Here is an 18570-nt window from a genome sequence, read left to right on the forward strand (position 1 = left end):
AAGGGACAGCGATTATAACGGTGGAGGCCTTCGGGGCGAGTCCTTTTCGAGGGGGGGGATAATTATCACCCGGGAAGTAGGGCTGTTACAATGACTGTTACAATGCGCTTCCCGGCCGACAACACCCCATGAGGCAAATAGCCCCCATCAGGCGCTTAGCCCCCATAGGGCGAAAAGGGCGCTTGACCCCTATAGGGCGAATAGCCCCCATAGGGCTAACGGCCCCCAATGCTAAGTCGGCCCCCACAAGGTATACACAGAAAGAGATAAATAGGACCTCTATTCTCGCACTGCTGGGAGGCCCTTAACAGTGCGAGAAGTCGATGTCTCAAGGACAGCTTTATACAATACAGATACGTGTTCAACCCTCTGACTCTTCGTCTAACGATCCCACCCCAAGGCTCCCTGACAATCAAGTAGATGATATAATTTGGCTACGAGAGAGTGTAACTATGAAAGGGTAATGAGCGTAGCTATATACTTATCGGCGTTTCCCCAATAGATAACAGGGAATGGTATGTTTACCTGTTGATGTGGCAGTATACCAACATATCGACATATCGAGTGTTTCCTTTCCTGCAAGTCACGTGTCACACGTGGCCCAGCCTTCCTTAGCTTCTTGTCTTGTTCACACCACCATATCGGGGACCTCCTTTTACCCGCGAGTTCAAAAGGAATCAAGAAACCATATAGGAGCGCCAGCCCTGGGCAGACGCCTTACACCCAGACTCGCCGGGACCAAGAGCAAGATTGAACCCATTGCACTCCTGCTCGGTATAGAGCTGGGCAAAGAATAGTCCTCCACCATCAAACGCCGCGGAAAATGCCTGCTGACCAATATCCACACAGTCTTTAGGTTCGTCGCCGCTGTCGGCGAATATGCTCGTTCTCAAATCACAATCTTGGCTCGAGAAAAGCGCAAGGGCCCACTCGGTTGGGGCTTCTCGGCGAATAGTGGAAGAGTTCGTGTCGAGATGATCCGTAGGCGCGGGGACGGCAAGTACAGATGCCTTAAGCGCGAATGTATAGACAAGGACGGCATCGAGGAAACGCATGTCGTAAGTCGTCTTGAGAGGTCCTAGAGCCGTTCATTCAACAACACTAATCCAGAATACCGCGTGTGAAACAGCTGAGGGCCTACGTACCTTCAAGAAAAATAGGTGTGTTGATCTTTGGGTTGGTGCTGGTTGGTGGCAGAAGTTAGTTTGTTGATAAACACTATTGAGGACAGGAGTTGAAGCGTTGATGACAGGAGCAATGTAAAAGCTGACCCAACCGTGTAGATATCTATAGGGACGGCACTACGTATACATAAATATCGAAGGATGGTGCTGTTATTTATTATTGAACAAACGTTACCCTTGCTAAGGCTTCAAAACCCTGAGATCTTATCAAACATTTTTTAGCGTAAGAACCTTCCTTCGCGGCTGTCCTTCGCGGATCTTTCTCATCTCCCCCCATTCAGCAGTGGATGTAATGGCCTCCGTAGTCACAGTTACCACTCCACTTGCTCAGCTGGAGGAGTATACGTCTACAAGACTTGCATAACCTCAGTGCTAGCACGTGGGAAGGCTCCGTTATGGTGCGCATCAAGCGCTCCAGTATACCTTGAAGAAAGTGTCCATTTCTAAAGCTTCCAGCTGTCAATGACTCGATTCCTACTTGACTGACGGGGCAGTCTGACCTCCAACAAAGTCTAGACTACCAGAGAGTATTACTTCCGCCGTAACTCAAATAGGATAACCAGGGAGAGTTTGGGCACTAGCTACCCAATCGACCATTGTACCACCGGGATCACCCTTCGCAGATGTTGACGGTCAACATAAGCTGATCTCCTAGGACGCTGGACCATCCATGCTCGATTACTTCGATTCAAAGTGCTCCACCCGGCCTTACTTCCCTAATTGTTCATTTTCTAGCACGGTAAGTAGTTTTTCGTGGGCATGTCCCATAACTTGTCACCTACCGTCCTGTTGGCCGAGTTCGACCCACCGCAAAGTAACTCCCTGGTAGGCGTTTATGCTTTAATATGACAGAACATCTAACTTGTCGAGTTGCTGAGACAGACTATGGCGCAATCAAATCATATTAGAGATCAATGTGAAGCGGCGTCCAAAGAGGAAGAATGATACCAGTGAAGTTGAACTTTCTCAGTATAGCTAGTATATATATGGAAATCATGTCCTTGCGACTACTTCAGCGGCAGCGATGACTTTACCAATTCCATCATTGTATCATAATCATTCTGTTGTCGGTGTGCCCAAAACTGGCTCCAATATGGTCAGTTTCCGCCTTTAGACCTGAGCACAGGCGAGCGCTAAGATGCATCTTCATCCTCTAGTAGCGCTAATAATCTGAACCTTAAGAACCCAGCTTTAGTGCTTTACGTCCTGAAATAGGCTAGCCTATCAATCTTCTCCTCGACGCCGTGCTGCGAAGATATTACCTAGGGAGATTAGCGTGGTTAGTGCCCTGAATGGCGCTTTGGGGGCCAGCACGTAACTTTATGATATACAAGTCAACCTTGCGCGCACCCCTGTCTCATTCCGTACGCGTAATGACGTACAGAACTAAGCCTAATCGCCGTTATGCACCTCTACATATGCTCCTATTTCTGTTTTACCTTGTTTGACGATACGCTTTCTTCTCTAGTGCTTTCGGCCTTTGAATCCTTCGTACATTTAATTTAAGGAGTTTGGTAGGAGGCTGCCGACTTAGGAGAATAACGCGAGAAAGATAAGGCCATGCTGTAACATTAATTCCGAATTAGGCGTTGTCCCAACAGGGGCTAACGACGTCTTTACGGCTCGGCTATTACCCCGCGGGAACACACCCTATCGATTTTGCCCTGATACGGCAGTAGCTGATAAACGTGCTAAGATGTCTTCATTAGCTGCTGTTATGAGATACCAACCTTGGCACGGGTATCTTAGGATATAATTTGTATGGCCGCTACCGCTTATTTGGAGGTCGGCGGGGATGAATTTTATATTTTTTTACTTTCACAACGATAGCCACTGGCCTTAGATCTGAAATGAGAGGTTAGTATTTTATCATAATGTTATTATAGATAGTGAATCGGGGCGAGGCTTCATAGCCAAAGGCGACATCTCTCTGCGGCGGTAGGGATAAGCATAGCACAATATATAACACCTGAATAATAGATATTTGGTTATCTATCCTTAATCCCCCTCGCCAGCTGTCTATACAAATACCATCAAAAGAAAAGAACAGGCTCCCCACTTCATTCGACCAATCAGAGGCCATCGTTACTTCCCTGTACAATATATAGGCACGTGACCTGACTTTTCCCATGACTCTCCCCATCACAATAACCTACTGAAAATTACCTAATACAGGAGCAGGATTCTTGTCCAGATTAGACTGCGGCATAAGCAAAAACCGAAGAGACTAAGCACTCGCTAGCTTCCGCGGAGTACCAAACTTATCGTAGCGTATCAGTAACGTCACCCATAATACGGGGTCGACCTTTTTCCGATATAGGATAAGGTTCATGTAGCCATAGTCTCCACGGCCGGACTTCGTACCCTTACTCCAGGTACTTAATAAGATGCATCTCCGTTGAGAGTTCCTTAGAGAACCTGACACTCGTTATTCTAGTGTATGTCTTTGGTGGAAGGACTTAAAGCTCCTATATTGCCGTTTCTGGTAGTACCCTCTGGTAAGTGTCGTGATGATCACCTTTATTCAGTAAGAGTAAATTAAGATCCCACCTTTATCACGCAAAGAAGTAGAGGGTGGATAGGCAGTCTTACTGCATGCTGAGATGTACCATACTTACGTGATTTACGATCGATTTTAGGTAGAATCATTCCTATGTACCCACCGGTGTGTCTACTTTGATCCTAGTAGATGTTATTCAGCTGTCAAACAAATCCTTCAAAAGGCTTTTAGTAGCCATTAGGATTCCTCTAGTGAGTTATGACACTGAGCATACGCTTCCATCTACAATAAGTTACCTCTGATCGGCAGTAGCGCAATCCTATGTAAGCCTTCCGAGGTACATGATTTGCCGCTAAGAACGGTTGAGCCAGCATCTATCAACGACATATACTATGTAAAAAACTTCTTACAAGAGTATGGAGTAACCTATTTGAGCAATATATCCGCTAATTCAGTGTCCACTCAACTACGACCAGATTCCTACTAAGAGATTGTTTAGTTGACCCACTCATCAACAAGACTCTCGTACTCATCCCAAAGCTCGTTGAGACACGAAGAGCACGTGGTCTCCTTTATCGAGCAGTTTTTCAAGTAACTATGCAAAATCTATTTAATCGACGGTTCGTGCCACTTTGTCCCAAAGAGAAGGACCTCAGACACACAATCATCAAGACTTTCTTCCTTCTCCTGTACACAATCTCTTTGAGTTAATATCACCAAAAGGATACTTAGTACTTGGTCCGTCATGGCTTTAGTGGCCCCCTATAGTGTGGAAGCGTACAATAGCCTGCCGCACCTCCTCGATGCCCATCAAAACTTTGTGAATGCGGACCCTATGGAACTGTTGCACAACGAAATCGGGTACGGTAGATCTTTTGCCGAAAAAGACCTCAGGATTTCACTTTTATTGACGATATTCATAGCGAGCTCTTCTATAAGCACGATGTTTACAGGGACCTCGCGGTGTGTCTTCTCCACCGACACTTCCCGATGACGGACGGAGAGAAGCTTGTCGAATTCGGGAGTGTCGCATCTCCCTGGTCTTACCGTCAGCAAGACACCGACCTCATGGGCGGTAGGGTCAAGGCACGGAGCTGGATGTTCCGTAAAGGCCGACTGCTTGCTTACGAGTTCGGCTATGACAATACTCGGTCTGGTTCCACTTATGGTGACCTTCCAGAGAAGCCGGCTTTCTACCTCGAGTTCGGCCAACTCCTGGAGAGAAACCACCTAGAAGATATTCTCGGGCTTACCTTACTCGGAGACGGGCTTCAACCTGGAACTATGAAGCTAGAAAAGACGTTTGGCAACACCAATGTCATGTTCGTGGTTGCCGAGGAAGACTGGGATCAGGGAAAGGAATCTATCATTGCACAGTGGGAATACAAGGAGGACGGGAAAGGGGCAACGATGCCAGTCAGAAAGTAAGTCCCTTCTCTTTCATATATCTTGTCCTTTCTTCGCTACAGATAGCTTTTCATGGTGCATCTGCTACTATCGGCACAGTGATATGCTACATTGCAGCTACTAATGCACCTCCTTTCGGTCAGACTCCGATGTCAAGTCGGGTGCTTTTGTAAAGGCGGTGTTGATTAAGACTTCTAACCAGTTTCTAGACTACACTGTCTGTTTGGTTGCGCGTGTGGAAAGGGTGATTTGTAGTGTGTTATCTCTGCTGAGCGGAGGGGGAGTAACATTGTCCCAGCATATTCAACATTAGCTAGGACTGGAACTGCTTTGAATAGTCGGCCAAGAAAACCCGAAGCACAATGTGCTCAGTATTGTTCCTTTAGGAGAGAGTAAGAATTTCAAACTTGCCTGCTCTGTTTCTTATATCTAGTGGCTTACAGTAGACCAATACGTGCTGTAGATTATTTTCTGGAGAGGTTCCGGAAGGCTAGTAAAGCTCACTATTGTTGCTGTCATTCAACCACTCTTAACAAGTAGCAGAGCTCCCGGATGTATTATCATACTTGCCCGCAGTGGACGATGCATAAGCCATATGCCGTGCTTTGCTAGGCCTGGTAGGACCCCTTGTCAGCTCCCAGTAAGACCGTGTCTCTTAAGATATAAGTGTCCTCAGAACCATAGCATCGTTCTTTCTTTTCTTCTTCATTTTGTCTCACACTACTGCGCCGGCTAATAATGACTTCCTCACCTTCCCCATCATCGAAACGATTTAAACCAACATGGCTTTTCTCCACGTTACCTCATTCGCATCTTGACTTTTCTTTACTTTCAGAAGACATCTTCTTCGTCTTGTTGCCGGATCTGGCTTTTTTCATCATTGATGTAATTTCTTTGGTGTATCTGGGCAAAAATAAAGGAGCCTCTTTCTTCCACGGACAATCCCCTCAGAAAAAGGTGGGTATTGATGAGTATCTCATCAAGGAGTTGAGAATATCGTTGACAGACTCAGATTCGGTGGTTCTTACCACTCGTTCTTCCATTCTCGATTTTGATACTACAAGTCGCATATCTCGCGCTGCTTGTTAGACAACATCCACCTACAGTCTGGCCGCCTACCAGTATACCCGCGGCAGCCGTGGACGTTCTGACTTCGGTCTATCTCCTCTTGATATGGAATGGGTCGAGCCAGCGAGGTCGACGATACTGCCTTGAGACTTTCCTGATCATAGTTAGTCTATTCAGATTGATCAGGTGTCGCAGCTTGTGGCTTCACACTCTGAATGGTGGGATCAACAGGCTATCAATCTTACAACCAGCTTTAGAAACCATCCTGTTGGCCATAAAGATCATAATGGGGTTTTCAACACAGAAAAAGAACCAGCTTGCGACTCACGAAAGAAAACCGATTGTCGCTCCCGAGGACGACGCGCATCTTTTGAGCGTACTGTTCTTCTCCTGGTTACTTCCGCTTGTCAAATTTAGTTGGCAAAACTCGCTCGAGGCGGGCTTAATCGAACAGCAGCCGACGCATTATATTACAGGCGCTGACGGCAGCCTTGCGCCCGTGGATGATAATCTCAAAGCGACAAGACCAGGCAGCTGGTGGGCGGTGTCACAAGTACTCTGGCCTAGAGTGGGCCTCCAGTTCACTATTGCAGTGTGCATTCGAATCTTATCAGTAATGCTCGCTCTCTGCTTGCCAGCTATCTTGAATGCACTGGTCAATTTCGAAACATCTTCTGTCGACAGCTCAGTGGGCGTATGGTTGGTCGGTGCATTAGTCTCAAGGTAGGCCTGTTTCCGACATGGTAAAGGCTACAAATAATTGACATGGTCAAGTTACCTAGGTTCGGCCGTTCTGAATGCTCAGACCGGCCATCTTCTCGACCAGGTCGCTCTCACGGTGCGCGTGAGCTTGGTGTCACTCATCACCGCGAGACAACTCAAGCTCCCTGCAGATGCACTGCAGAGCGAGTCAGAGAGAAAACGCGGATTGACTTTGGTGACAGTTGACGCCAAGAACGTTGGAAACAGTGTCAGGGTCATTGTCATGATCCTAGGTAACCTTATCATGGTTGGCGTAGGTTCATACATCCTTTATTCTCAGGTCAGAGCTGCATTTTTTGCACCGCTCGTACTAGCTCTCGCAAGTGTCGCTGCCTCGACCGTCCTGGGAAAGCTCACCACTCAAAGCCAACGGAGCTGGCTTGAAGCCACTCAATCGCGCATCCGGCAAGTCTCAGAAGATATAACTGCGCTCAGAAGCATTCGTCAAGCAGGCTTGGAGCCTATCTTCTTACAGGAGACAACACGCCTTCGCAAATTGGAAATCGAAAAGGCTTCGGCGTACCGGCAGAACGAAATCTTCTTTGTTATGATTTGTAAGTGAAGATGCTCGACGCAATTGTGCTCGTTTGGACTGATAATTCTAGCCGATTCGCTGGATGGGTTCTCCTCCCTGTCCCTGTTTGGCTTGTTCAGTGCCTTCTATGCCACCAACGCTGGCAATGCCGCAGCGTTCACGTCGCTGTCCACTCTTTATCTTATGATGAGTCCTCTAATCACCGTCACCCAAGTCCTACCGCAACTCCTTGCCGGGTATGTCAGCCTCAAAAGAATTGCTGAAGATGACTTGCCAAATTCAGAAGTAGACCGTCATTACCTCGAGGCTACTCGTTCAAGAACCGAAAAAGAGGAACTCGAGGACACCCTGGTGATGATCCTTTGGTCAAATGCATCATTTAAGCACGGTGAACAGCTGATTTTGGAAGATGTTGATCTGCGAATCAAGCGAGGACAGATCGTCCTGGTTTACGGGCCTTCGGAAAGCGGAAAATCCACGCTATTGAAGTCTTTGCTGTTCGAGACGAATGCCGCTTCAGGCTCAGTATCAAGGAGCTCGCAACAAGTGGCATACTGTGCTCAAAAACCGTGGCTGTTGAACATTTCCATCCGCGAGAATATTCTCCTAGGAAAATATCTCGACCCAGACCGCTATTCCCGTGTACTCGAAATTTGCTGTCTCCAAGAAGACTTAGCTTTGCTTCCCAAGCGGGACAACACTTGCGTTGGCTTCAGAGGGTCACTTTTGAGTAGTGGACAGCGCAAAAGAGTCTCTCTTGCACGAGCAATCTATCAGGATGCTGACTTGTTACTTCTCGACGACATTTACTCTGGACTGGACACAGAGACGGCTTCAAAAATCCGGAAGGCGTTGTTTGGAGAAGAGGGTTTTCTGCGGCAGCGCGAAAAGACGGTCTTGATCACATCTAATGATGGTATGTCTCAGGAAGATCTTCCGTTGCATTACTTACAAAGGGTGACAGACCAAGGAAACACTTCATTCGACATGGTAGTGCGCCTCGGAAATGGAAGAGCCCGTGTAGAAACACTTCCACAAATCAATCAAGCATCATTGCATGCACTCAACAACGATACGTTCAAATCCGAAACCGCCAGTACCCCTTCATTACTACCGGAAACTCTCCGATTGTCAAACTTAGATCAGAGGGATCCAGTCGTCGTAAAAAATCACCAGAAGAAGCAACGGAATCTGAGACCCTACATCCAAGATTTGGGGGTGGGATTGGCAATGATAGTTGCTCTACTTCTCTTGCTCAAAGTTGCTTCCGATCTGGGTCGAAGTATGTTCCTTTTGTTTTGCCTCTTGGAAGACCGAATAACAAGAGACATAGCACTCTGGATCAAGCACTGGGCAGCAGACGCCGGGCACCGCAGTCCGGGATACTACGTGACAGTATATGCCACGCTAGTCGTGGCCAATCTGATCATGATCGCTTCTGCCATAAGGTTACGATCGATGTATACCGTGCTTCGGAAGCCTCTGACCGTGTTATAGCATTTGGATATTGATCATGCAGCCGAAAGCGTCTATGAGCCTACATCAAAGCCTACTTAGAGCTGTCGAAAGGTTATTGACAGTGGATCGAGCTGTTCTTACACAGCTAACATTTCTAGGCAAAAAATCTGGGTCATCGAAGGGGTGTGTTCTAGCATCCTCAATAGGTATGTATATCACGACTGACCTGGTCAAATGAGCTAATCGGAATAGGTTTGTTCAAGACATGACGCTTGTGGACATGGAGCTTCCACAGGCTCTGCTGAATGCAAGTTTCGGTCAGTTGTGTCATATAATGGTAGGACCCCGTCTAACGATGGCTATAGCCATGTTAGCCGTGCTGGGTGACCTTATTCTACTGGCGGCAGGCTCTCCGTACGTCCTCGCGGTCTTTCCGGTTCTTTGCATTCTTCTGTGGTTGTTAGAGACAGTGTATTTACGCGCCTCTCAACCACTCCGTCGAATTCAGCTAGAGGCACAGGCTCCTATCATTGATCATTTCAAAGCTGTCACCGAGGATTTGGTCTCGGTGAGATGTTTCAATTACGAAGGGCAAAGCTTGAAAAAACTTGACGAGATCCAAGAGATTGCGGTTCGGCCGGAATATCTCCTGCGCAGCCTCCAGTCATGGATGGTGCTGGTGCTAGACCTTATGACTACCGGACTCGCGGCGGTCCTTGCTGGTGTCTTTGTGGCATTACGCGCAAATGATCCGGGCTGGGTCGGGGTCGCTTTGACTGCATTGATCAAACTCGGGCAGGACATAAAGCTTCTTGTGGTATGGTGGACAACGCTTGAGCTCTCTTCTAATGTGATCTCGAGAACACAGAGCTTTGCATCGCCCGTGCCTCCCGAGGGCGCACCTGCAGAACGACCAATACCCTCTGACTGGCCTGCTGAGGGCAGGGTTAGCGTGAAAAAGCTGGTGTGCATCCACGGGTGAGCGGCAAGTCGGTCTAAGAGGCTCTACATAAGCTTGCTGACATTGCGGTAGGACTCAGTCCAGTTCCCCCAAGGCGCTGATTGATGTATCTTTCGATGTTGAGCCTGGCCAAAAGATTATGGTTCTCGGACGTACTGGGAGGTGAGTAGCATTCGCGGACCGCGATTTGAGCAATCTAACAAGTTCGATTACTTCCAGTGGAAAGAGTTCTCTGGCAGCTAGCTTTCTCTCACTTGTCAACATCGTGAGCGGCTCGATCGTAATTGATGGGATCGAGATTGCACGTGAGGATCCGGATATAGTCCGTCAAAGGATTATTAGTGTGCCACAAATGCCGCCCAGCCTTCATTCAGCCAACGCCTGTACCTTGCTCGACCCGAAGCATCAGCACAGCGCGTCAGTCATTACCTCAGTGCTGGAGTCCTTCGGACTGTCCGACCTGGACCTCTCAAAGACCCTGCCAGAGCTGAACCTATCAGAGAGCAAACAAAAGCTGTTTGGGCTAGCAGCCAGCGCTTTAAGACCCGGCAAAGTGGTCGTCATTGATGAAGCTACAGCCTCGTGAGCCAATTCCCACTCGGATTGAAGAATCTCTAGCTAAAATCAGGCAGCGCCGATGCGGAAGTGGAAGAAAGGATCGTAAATATGATCTTGTCTGGTCCGGCATTCAGTGGACGGACCGTGATCTTCATCACTCATAGTCTACACAGCATTAAGCGATTCGACAAGGTCGCCGTCATCTCGGACGGCAGATTACTCACCTACAAAAGTCCGTCAGACTTACAGGATAATGAAATCTTTGGGTTGAGGGAGCTCTACAAGAGGGATTGAGGTTCTCTAATCCTATTAGTAATAACCTCAAATTTCGAGCCTATCTACTATATTCCTATGAATTCTAGTAGAAACACATATAAAATTAAGATTATATCAGCAAAAAGTCCCGCTTGGCCTAGTAAGCCTAGGGCGGCTATAGGCTCCCACAGTTAACCTACTACCGCGCCCGATGGTACCCATCGAAAGCTACCCAGAATGGTTATCCAATAGGTACTCAGAGAATAAAAAGTGCTATATCTCGTAGATTGAAAATAATTTAAGGCTAGCGGACTGTTGAAGACATACCTAAGCAGCCTCGGAGAAAGTGCGGGCGAGCTCGGTTGGTCTTCTCCTCAATTCATACTCCGTAATACGCCAGGAACGGGAGGGTGGCTGAGTGGCGTCCCGGTCCCAAATTTCTTCTGGTCGATGGGGCAATTCCGATGTGGAGGCATTCCCCCGCAATTACCATGAATGGATTCGTCCCCGGCTTCACAGAATCGCTGCGTTTCCTCGAACTCTTGATGTTATATCTTCCCTTTCGTCCTCATCTCGGCTCTTTACTATGCACCGTTCTGACCTTGGAGTTATTGGCTTAGCGCACTATGTCTCTTGTCCGGGCTGCTGATCCGGTGTCGCTGTTATGGTACCTCACTGGCGTTGTCACAAGCCTTTGTGTTGTCCGGTTCGCAGTCAATAGATATGGCACAGGTATCAGTCATATTCCGGGTCCTGTGCTTGCTTCATTCACAGATTTGTGGAGATTCTTCGTTGTCTGGGGCCGTCGACCGGAAATAAAGCATATCCAACTGCACGAGAAGCATGGTCCATTGGTTCGTTTGGGTCCTCGAGTGATCTCGGTGTCTGACCCTGCAGCAATACCCGTTATATACGGTTTGAATTCTGGCTTTGTCAAGTCGGGGTTCTATCCGGTCCAGCAGACGATAGCAAAAGGTCGCAGGCTGTACACCATGTTCAGCACCACGGATGAGAAGTTCCATGCTAAACTCAGAAAGGCCGTGTCGAATGCATATGCGATGAGTACACTGGTCCAATTCGAACCTTTGGTTGATTCCACCACATTGGCTTTCCTGGGTCAGCTTGAAGAGAGGTTTGCGGGCAAAACAGGTGTAGCAGGCATATGTGACTTCTCAAAATGGCTCCAATATTACGCATTCGATGTCATTGGCGAGCTCACTTATTCCAAGCGCCTAGGTTTCGTGGATAGAGGTGCTGATATCGATGGCATTATTGGGAATCTGGAATGGCTTCTCAATTATGCTGCCATAGTAAGTTCATGCCCAAATCAGGAGGCTGGGATAGTGACCGTACACGACAGGTTGGACAAATCCCGATCCTGGATCGTGTCTTTCTCAAGAACCCGTTGAGATTGTTCGTCAGCCAGATCGGACTTATAAGCTCCAATACGCCCGTAGCGACTTTCGCCAGAAACCGTATTGCCAGTCGACAAGATTTCGAGCAGGCTCAGGAAAAACCAGCAGCCACATCTGATGGACAGCGAGCAAGGAGAGATTTCTTGTCAAGGTTCACTGAAGCCAATCACAAAGACCCTGAGTTCATCACTACGGAGCGTGTTTTGGCGCTGACCGTCGCGAACATGTTTGCTGGCAGCGACACGACCGCGATTAGCTTGCGGGCAGTGTTCTACTACCTGTTGAGAAATCCTGAAGACATGGAGAGCCTGATGGAGGAACTCCGGGCACAACGGGAACATGGAAAATTCTCTGATCCAAATGGTCTTGTCAACTGGAACGATGTCAGGGAGTTGCCGTACCTGAGCGCTGTGATCAAAGAAGCTCTTCGATGCCATCCCGCCGCCGGACTCATGCTTGAACGAATCGTGCCTCGTCAAGGTGTCGAGATTTGTGGCAAGTTCATTCCCGGTGGGACAATTGTCGGATGCAGTGCTTGGACGGTGCATAGAGACAGTCTTTTCGGCCCGAACACAGAGAGCTTTCGTCCGAGGAGATGGCTCGAGGCATCGGCAGAACAAAAAAGGCAAATGGACAAGGCTCTCTTCACTTTTGGGGCTGGCTCCCATACATGTATCGGCAAAAACATCAGTCTGCTCGAAATGTACAAGCTTGTTCCAGCGCTACTGATGAAATTTGAGGTATGGGTGGAACCTGCTCTTCAGCGCGCCCTCAAAGCTAATTGTTCTTTTGTAGATTGAGTTGGCAGATCCAACGAGGACATGGGAACTGCACAACGCGTGGTTTGTCAAACAATCTGAATTCAAGGTGCGCCTCCGTCGCAGAACTTAAGTTGAGCACCCTCCAAACATGAGCTGAGAACCGGGGTAATTGAAAATATTCTGAACGTTGCCGGGTTCATCCTGGTTCCCATATGGGCTAGAAGAGGAGTGTGGCAAGTGACATTTTCAGTTAACGCTTCCCTCATGGTGTTAACTCAGCTGGGCTGAGGATGAGGCAAGGGGAAAGAGATCGTAAGGGAGGACCGGTGTCGTCAGTCGGCACAAGAAAGCTATGGCGATGAGCCGAGGATATTCTCCGGTGGGCGTTCGATCTAGCGATAAATGCAGTTGGCGAAGCTGCGGACGTACAGAAGTGTTATTATTGTCAGCGTTTTTGGACCTATCTCGAAACGTTTGGAAGAGAAGAGTCGCGACAACTCTGTAGGCGCGCACACCCCTACAAGTCTCAATTCAACACAAGTACTCGGCTCGTCGATACCTCGCTGAGTGCCTCGTACACCTGGTACTCGGAACCGAGCAGTGAGCTCCGTCTGACGTCAATCCGATTTCCCCTCGTTCCCCAAATCCCAGCATCCATCTTTCACCAAAGCGATTGATTGATCCTAACGACATAGACGCTCTACCTCAAATTCTTTCTATATAACCGTCCAGCTCAATGACAGGTCGACTCAGACTCGCTGCTCTTTCGAAACAGCTTTCATCCGCCTCTCAATATCTCTTGGGTTCACCCCAAAGAACTCTTGCCAGTATGTCACAATCACCATCTGCAGCTTGCTGCAACACCCCCGCTGTTGTAAGCCAAGGCTACAAAGAGAAGGGAAAATGGATAATTGTCGACGGGTTGAAGACATACGCAACGGGACCTTCCTCTGCGAGCCAGGGAATTCTGGTCGTGTACGATATTTTTGGGTTCTTTCCACAGACGCTGCAAGGCGCCGACATTCTTGCACACGCAGATAAGGAGCACCAATACCAGGTATACATGCCGGACTTCTTCGAAGGAAAACCGGCCGACATCTCCTGGTACCCACCAGACACAGAAGAGAAGGGGAAGAAGTTGGGCGAATTTTTCCAGACCTCTGCTGCCCCACCAAAGACGGTCGAGCGAGTCAACAGGGTAATGCAGGAGTTGAAGTCGACATATCCCGGTATCAAGAGTTGGGGAATTGTTGGATACTGCTGGGGTGGGAAGGTTAGTAGCACTCTCGTGAATTCTGTCGTCATTTCGTTGCATACGTGCTCAGATAATCCTTCAGATTGTGAACCTTGTTTCTGGATCCAATACAGTCTTTAAAGCAGCTGCGACCTGCCATCCCGCCATGATCGACCCGAATGATGCACCGAACATCACCATCCCTATGCTCATGATCCCTTCCAAAGACGAAGACCAGGCCGATGTGGAAAAGTACGAGTCGAAGCTCCAGGTGCCCCACCAGGTAGAATGGTTCAAGGATCAAATTCACGGTTTCATGGCGGCAAGAGGTGACCTTGAGAAGGACGATGTAAAGGCCGCCTACGAGAAGGCCTACCAGCTCCTGTTGAATTTCTTCCATAAACAGCTTTGAAGTATGGGATAATAAATCGGGATGCTCTGCCTGCAAACGCATCGCAAAACACACAGCCGCAAGCCAATATCGGCTGAAAAATTATGTTAAATATTGGTGGTAATCATCGGTCATTGTATCCGCTCCCTCCCTGGAAGACCCCTGGTTGTGGCCGTCTGAAAGAGAGCTAGGGAGCGAATATCCCCTGGAATATAGGTTCTGCAGTGCAATCTAATTTGAATGCTGCTGAAAAGAACACGACCATCAAGGCAGTGATATGTCACTTCAGTTTTGGATTCTGGTCTCACACGTATGAGAGCGTTGGTTTGTCGACGCACGATAGTGAACATCGGGACCACCTTTTCAACACGTAGTTCAACAAAACTAATGGCGGCCTCAGACAACTGATCTGGCAAGAATAGGATTGTCAAGCATCGTTTGTCGCCTAATTTCACAATAAACCAGCAAGACCAGGAACATCCCTGAGCTGCTTGAATGCTCTTTACACGAGTACCTAAATTCTATTGCACTCCTCCGTGATATCCATGGAGTTCTTGTGGAGGTGTCGGGCTCCCTTCCCGATCCTTGTTGATACTCGCAGGCCATTCTATGATGTTGACGATGATCCAGAGATGTGGGTGTCATGCAGCACTGCCTTTTCTTCGAGATCCGCAAGATTGGCCGCAGTGCACGGCCACTTTTCAGGTATCGAAAACATCGATTCATGCTATAGTTAGGACACGTAGTCTGTATTGGAAACTGAGCCAACGTGCCTCTGCACCATTGAACGTCGTAGCTGCATGGTTGCTATGCGAAAATGCTTGATTGGCATGCGATAAGCCCGTTGTAAGAATCGAAGAGAAACCGCTGCCTTCCTCCAAGTTAGTGGTTACGAAGAAGTTCCTCTTCGAATAATAGGATTCACATTCTTGCGCTTGCAATCAGCGGCTCTGGGCCTGTGGTTGGGCCCTCCACAGAAAGAATGCGAGAATGATGGTGATTTTCAAGGCGGCTGCTGTCCACAACGCACCAGCAAGGCCTACTGGACTATGTGCCCATAGGCCTCCAAGAACTGCCCCGAACAGCAGCAATAGCGGTGCGGCGGCCCTGCGGTTCCTCTCTGCATTCTGCGTGAGGCCCGCCATAATCAGCGGATCAGAGAACAGGTCGCAGTAGATGCTTGTCAAAACCACGCTGGTGAGGCTGTTATATTGCAGAGCCCGGCTGGTCACAGCTTGTCCGCTACTCTGGAACGCAACCAGTGAGAGAGGGACGATGACTTCCCACCGAAGGTCATTTCCTTGCTTGCTGTCAACCATGACAACAACAGCAGCCACCACGACCAGGAGCAATTGGATGGCAAACGAGGCCAGCAGAACCCAACGACGTTTTGGCGAGAAGCGGCGGTGGAAGCGACTGAAGCAGAATGAACCAAAGCAAAAGAAAGCGATTGAGGTGAGTGACCTGATCCATCGCGTTCCTTTAGTCGGTTCAACAAGGCCCAGACCAAGGTAGACGGTGTTGCCAGTTTGCATGCTCACGAAAGAGCCCCAAATGAAAACTGCGGAGCTATCGAGAAGCCCCGTGATCACATACGACAGCAGCAGCAGCAGATCAGCCCAGCGTCTGTCGATGTCCTCGTTCAAATAGCCCCGAAAGCGAGTCAGAGACCGAGCCGAGTCTCTCTTTCCAAGGAGAGGATCATTCTCATCTTCAGTGCCTTGGTTCGGTCGACTATCAGGAGTTGAGTCTCCGTTTATAGCTCTGTAGCCGTTCACCGTGGTCATAATTGCGAGTGAGCACCGACTGTTCGTCGATCTGCTGTGGTCTGGTCGGGCTATATGAGAAGCATACACAGGAGTGAAAATTGTCTTGGGGATCGAGGGCCGGCGAGTTGCTGCTGACGAAGAGGAGGATGAAACGATCAGCCGGGCGATGGGGGAGATGTTGTGGTCTTTGCGGAGTTTTGAACCGCGTCATAAGGGTGGTTGATCGATATGGATGAAAGTGGTCAAGGTGGGTAAGTAGCCGTCTGGTGGCTGGAATCCTCTCCCCGTCCTCCGTAGTTTGGCATGCTGTTGGCCGGGTGAACATTCTGCCGAAGTCATGACGGAGCTCCCTTTCTCTGGACCCTGGGGTGTACGGGTGGGTCGGACGGAGCTCAGTCTACTGAGCACATATATATTACACAGCTACGTCCTCCCCTGAGCCTTTCAGAAGTTCATTTTTTGTGGCTCCCTTGACCTGCTTAACCATGCATCTTCCCCTGTGGTCCCTGTTCGTGAGCTCTTGCTTGGCAGTTCCGGTCATTGATCGGCAACAACAAGCCCTGCGTCCCCATGACAGGAATAGCCCCTACACGCCAGACAACCGAGATCCCTATGACCGCAAAATTGACTCCTATGGCAATGACTGGCAGCCATTACCTTGGCGTAACGGCGATGGTGCGACCATGATGGGGCCTCGAAACAAAGATCGGGAGCGACAAAACCCAGACATGCTTCGGCCTCCCAGCACCGATCATGGAAGCATGTCCAACTACCGTTGGAGTTTTGCGGACTCGCATATCAGGATCGAGGTAAGTTCGCGTAGTGCTCCGTGGTCTGGGAATTATGCCGCTGACACTGCGCAGGAAGGCGGGTGGACACGTCAGACCACCATCAGAGAACTTGGGTCAAGCAAGGAGATTGCCGGTGTCAATATGAGACTTGATTACGGTGTAATTCGAGAACTTCACTGGCATAAGGAGGCGGAATGGGCATATGTCCTTGAGGGTAGTGTGCGTGTCACTGCTCTGGACACTGAAGGCGGCAATTTCATCGACGACCTTCAGAAGGGAGACTTGTGGTACTTCCCATCCGGCCATCCCCATTCTCTGCAAGGGTTAGACCCCAACGGCACCGAGTTCTTGATCGTTTTCGATGACGGCAACTTCAACGAAGAATCGACTTTTCTGCTGACTGACTGGCTTGGTGAGTTCTGTGATCCATTAACGCAAATCAAGCATGATTAATGCGAGGTAGCTCATACTCCCAAGTCTGTCCTTGGAGAAAATTTCCGCCTCTCGCCAGAAGTTTTCAAGACCATTCCCAAGTCCGATAAATACATTTTCCAGGGTAGCCTGCCGGGCTCCATTGATGATGAGAAGCCAGATGGCACCCATGTTAAGAAGTCAAAATTCCGATTCACCCACAAGATGCTGGATCAAGAGCCCCTCAATACCACCGGGGGTCTGGTTCGCATCACTGACTCGACCAACTTCCCCATCTCCAAGACGATCGCAGCCGCCCACCTCGACATTGCTCCTGGCGCTATGCGTGAGATGCATTGGCATCCGAATGCCGACGAGTGGTCATATTTCATCAAGGGCCGTGCGCGCGTCACCATCTTCGGGGCCGAGGGGAATGCTAGAACCTTCGACTATATGGCGGGAGATGTTGGCGTGGTTCCAAGGAATATGGGCCATTTTATCGAAAACTTGAGCGAGGACGAGCCCGTTGAGGTATTGGAGATCTTCCGGGCCGAGAAGTTCCAGGACTTCTCATTATTCCAGTGGCTGGGTGAGACGCCGAAGAAGATGGTTGCGGATCACCTCTTTGCCAATGACAAAACTGGAGCAGACAAGTTCTTGAAAGAGATCCACGACGCAGAATATGACCCGATCCGGGGAAAGGCCGAGGATTCCTAAGCGAGATTGTTGCCCAGTGTCCGGCGTTCTGCAACATGTGGAGGAAACCAAAGGCTCCCAAGTGTATCTGTAAAGATAAAATCCTTAGCACCGGGGGAACATTACAGTGGATTGATTAACAGCTTGCCAGCAGGGCTGGATTGGACGTGATACCAGGGTAGTGTAGCCTACACCTCGAGTGCCACCAAATTATCTCCCATGGCAGAACAATTTGCCGGACAGATATCTCATGTCACACACGCCACCTGAGTCTCAGAGAGTGTTGGATTGTCTCCAATATACTCCTCACACACATGAGTTGACAACGTCCCGCTTAATCGACAGATCTGTGAAGACCACGGTCACTTGCGAGTCGGCATCAGGTCGGTCGCACTTGGCAGCATTGTGGATGTC

The 18570-nt window shown here is 49.1% G+C and overlaps 7 protein-coding genes across 7 annotated transcripts; 5 read left to right on the forward strand and 2 right to left on the reverse strand.

Annotated features, from left to right (window-relative positions):
• Positions 1 to 450: 450 nt before the first annotated feature.
• AYL99_01758 (hypothetical protein) lies at positions 451 to 1055 on the reverse strand (the record flags this gene model as incomplete). The annotated part of the gene is made up of 2 exons (XM_018833274.1): positions 451 to 605; positions 722 to 1055. The coding sequence occupies 2 exons, from the start codon at positions 1053 to 1055 to the stop codon at positions 451 to 453; spliced, it is 489 nt and encodes a 162-aa protein (XP_018695898.1).
• A 3374-nt stretch (positions 1056 to 4429) lies between these two features.
• On the forward strand, positions 4430 to 5112 carry AYL99_01759 (hypothetical protein; the record flags this gene model as incomplete). Its single annotated transcript, XM_018833275.1, has 2 exons — positions 4430 to 4545; positions 4608 to 5112. 2 exons carry the CDS (start codon positions 4430 to 4432, stop codon positions 5110 to 5112), a joined length of 621 nt encoding a protein of 206 aa, XP_018695899.1.
• Positions 5113 to 6445: 1333 nt separating this feature from the next.
• On the forward strand, positions 6446 to 10727 carry AYL99_01760 (hypothetical protein; the record flags this gene model as incomplete). The annotated part of the gene is made up of 12 exons (XM_018833276.1): positions 6446 to 6882; positions 6934 to 7475; positions 7527 to 8372; positions 8421 to 8738; positions 8790 to 8904; positions 8954 to 9025; positions 9073 to 9120; positions 9167 to 9231; positions 9280 to 9892; positions 9948 to 10037; positions 10095 to 10457; positions 10508 to 10727. 12 exons carry the CDS (start codon positions 6446 to 6448, stop codon positions 10725 to 10727), a joined length of 3729 nt encoding a protein of 1242 aa, XP_018695900.1.
• A 953-nt stretch (positions 10728 to 11680) lies between these two features.
• Positions 11681 to 12994, forward strand: AYL99_01761 (hypothetical protein; the record flags this gene model as incomplete). Its single annotated transcript, XM_018833277.1, has 3 exons — positions 11681 to 11998; positions 12049 to 12843; positions 12899 to 12994. The coding sequence occupies 3 exons, from the start codon at positions 11681 to 11683 to the stop codon at positions 12992 to 12994; spliced, it is 1209 nt and encodes a 402-aa protein (XP_018695901.1).
• A 699-nt stretch (positions 12995 to 13693) lies between these two features.
• Positions 13694 to 14510, forward strand: AYL99_01762 (hypothetical protein; the record flags this gene model as incomplete). Its single annotated transcript, XM_018833278.1, has 2 exons — positions 13694 to 14137; positions 14202 to 14510. The coding sequence occupies 2 exons, from the start codon at positions 13694 to 13696 to the stop codon at positions 14508 to 14510; spliced, it is 753 nt and encodes a 250-aa protein (XP_018695902.1).
• A 920-nt stretch (positions 14511 to 15430) lies between these two features.
• On the reverse strand, positions 15431 to 16276 carry AYL99_01763 (hypothetical protein; the record flags this gene model as incomplete). The annotated part of the gene is made up of 1 exon (XM_018833279.1): positions 15431 to 16276. One exon carries the CDS (start codon positions 16274 to 16276, stop codon positions 15431 to 15433), a length of 846 nt encoding a protein of 281 aa, XP_018695903.1.
• Positions 16277 to 16743: 467 nt separating this feature from the next.
• AYL99_01764 (oxalate decarboxylase) lies at positions 16744 to 18177 on the forward strand (the record flags this gene model as incomplete). Its single annotated transcript, XM_018833280.1, has 3 exons — positions 16744 to 17067; positions 17122 to 17461; positions 17513 to 18177. 3 exons carry the CDS (start codon positions 16744 to 16746, stop codon positions 18175 to 18177), a joined length of 1329 nt encoding a protein of 442 aa, XP_018695904.1.
• Between the last annotated feature and the right edge of the window lie 393 nt (positions 18178 to 18570).

Source organism: Fonsecaea erecta (assembly GCF_001651985.1).
Source record: "Fonsecaea erecta strain CBS 125763 chromosome Unknown Scaff2, whole genome shotgun sequence".
Lineage (NCBI taxonomy): Eukaryota > Fungi > Ascomycota > Eurotiomycetes > Chaetothyriales > Herpotrichiellaceae > Fonsecaea > Fonsecaea erecta.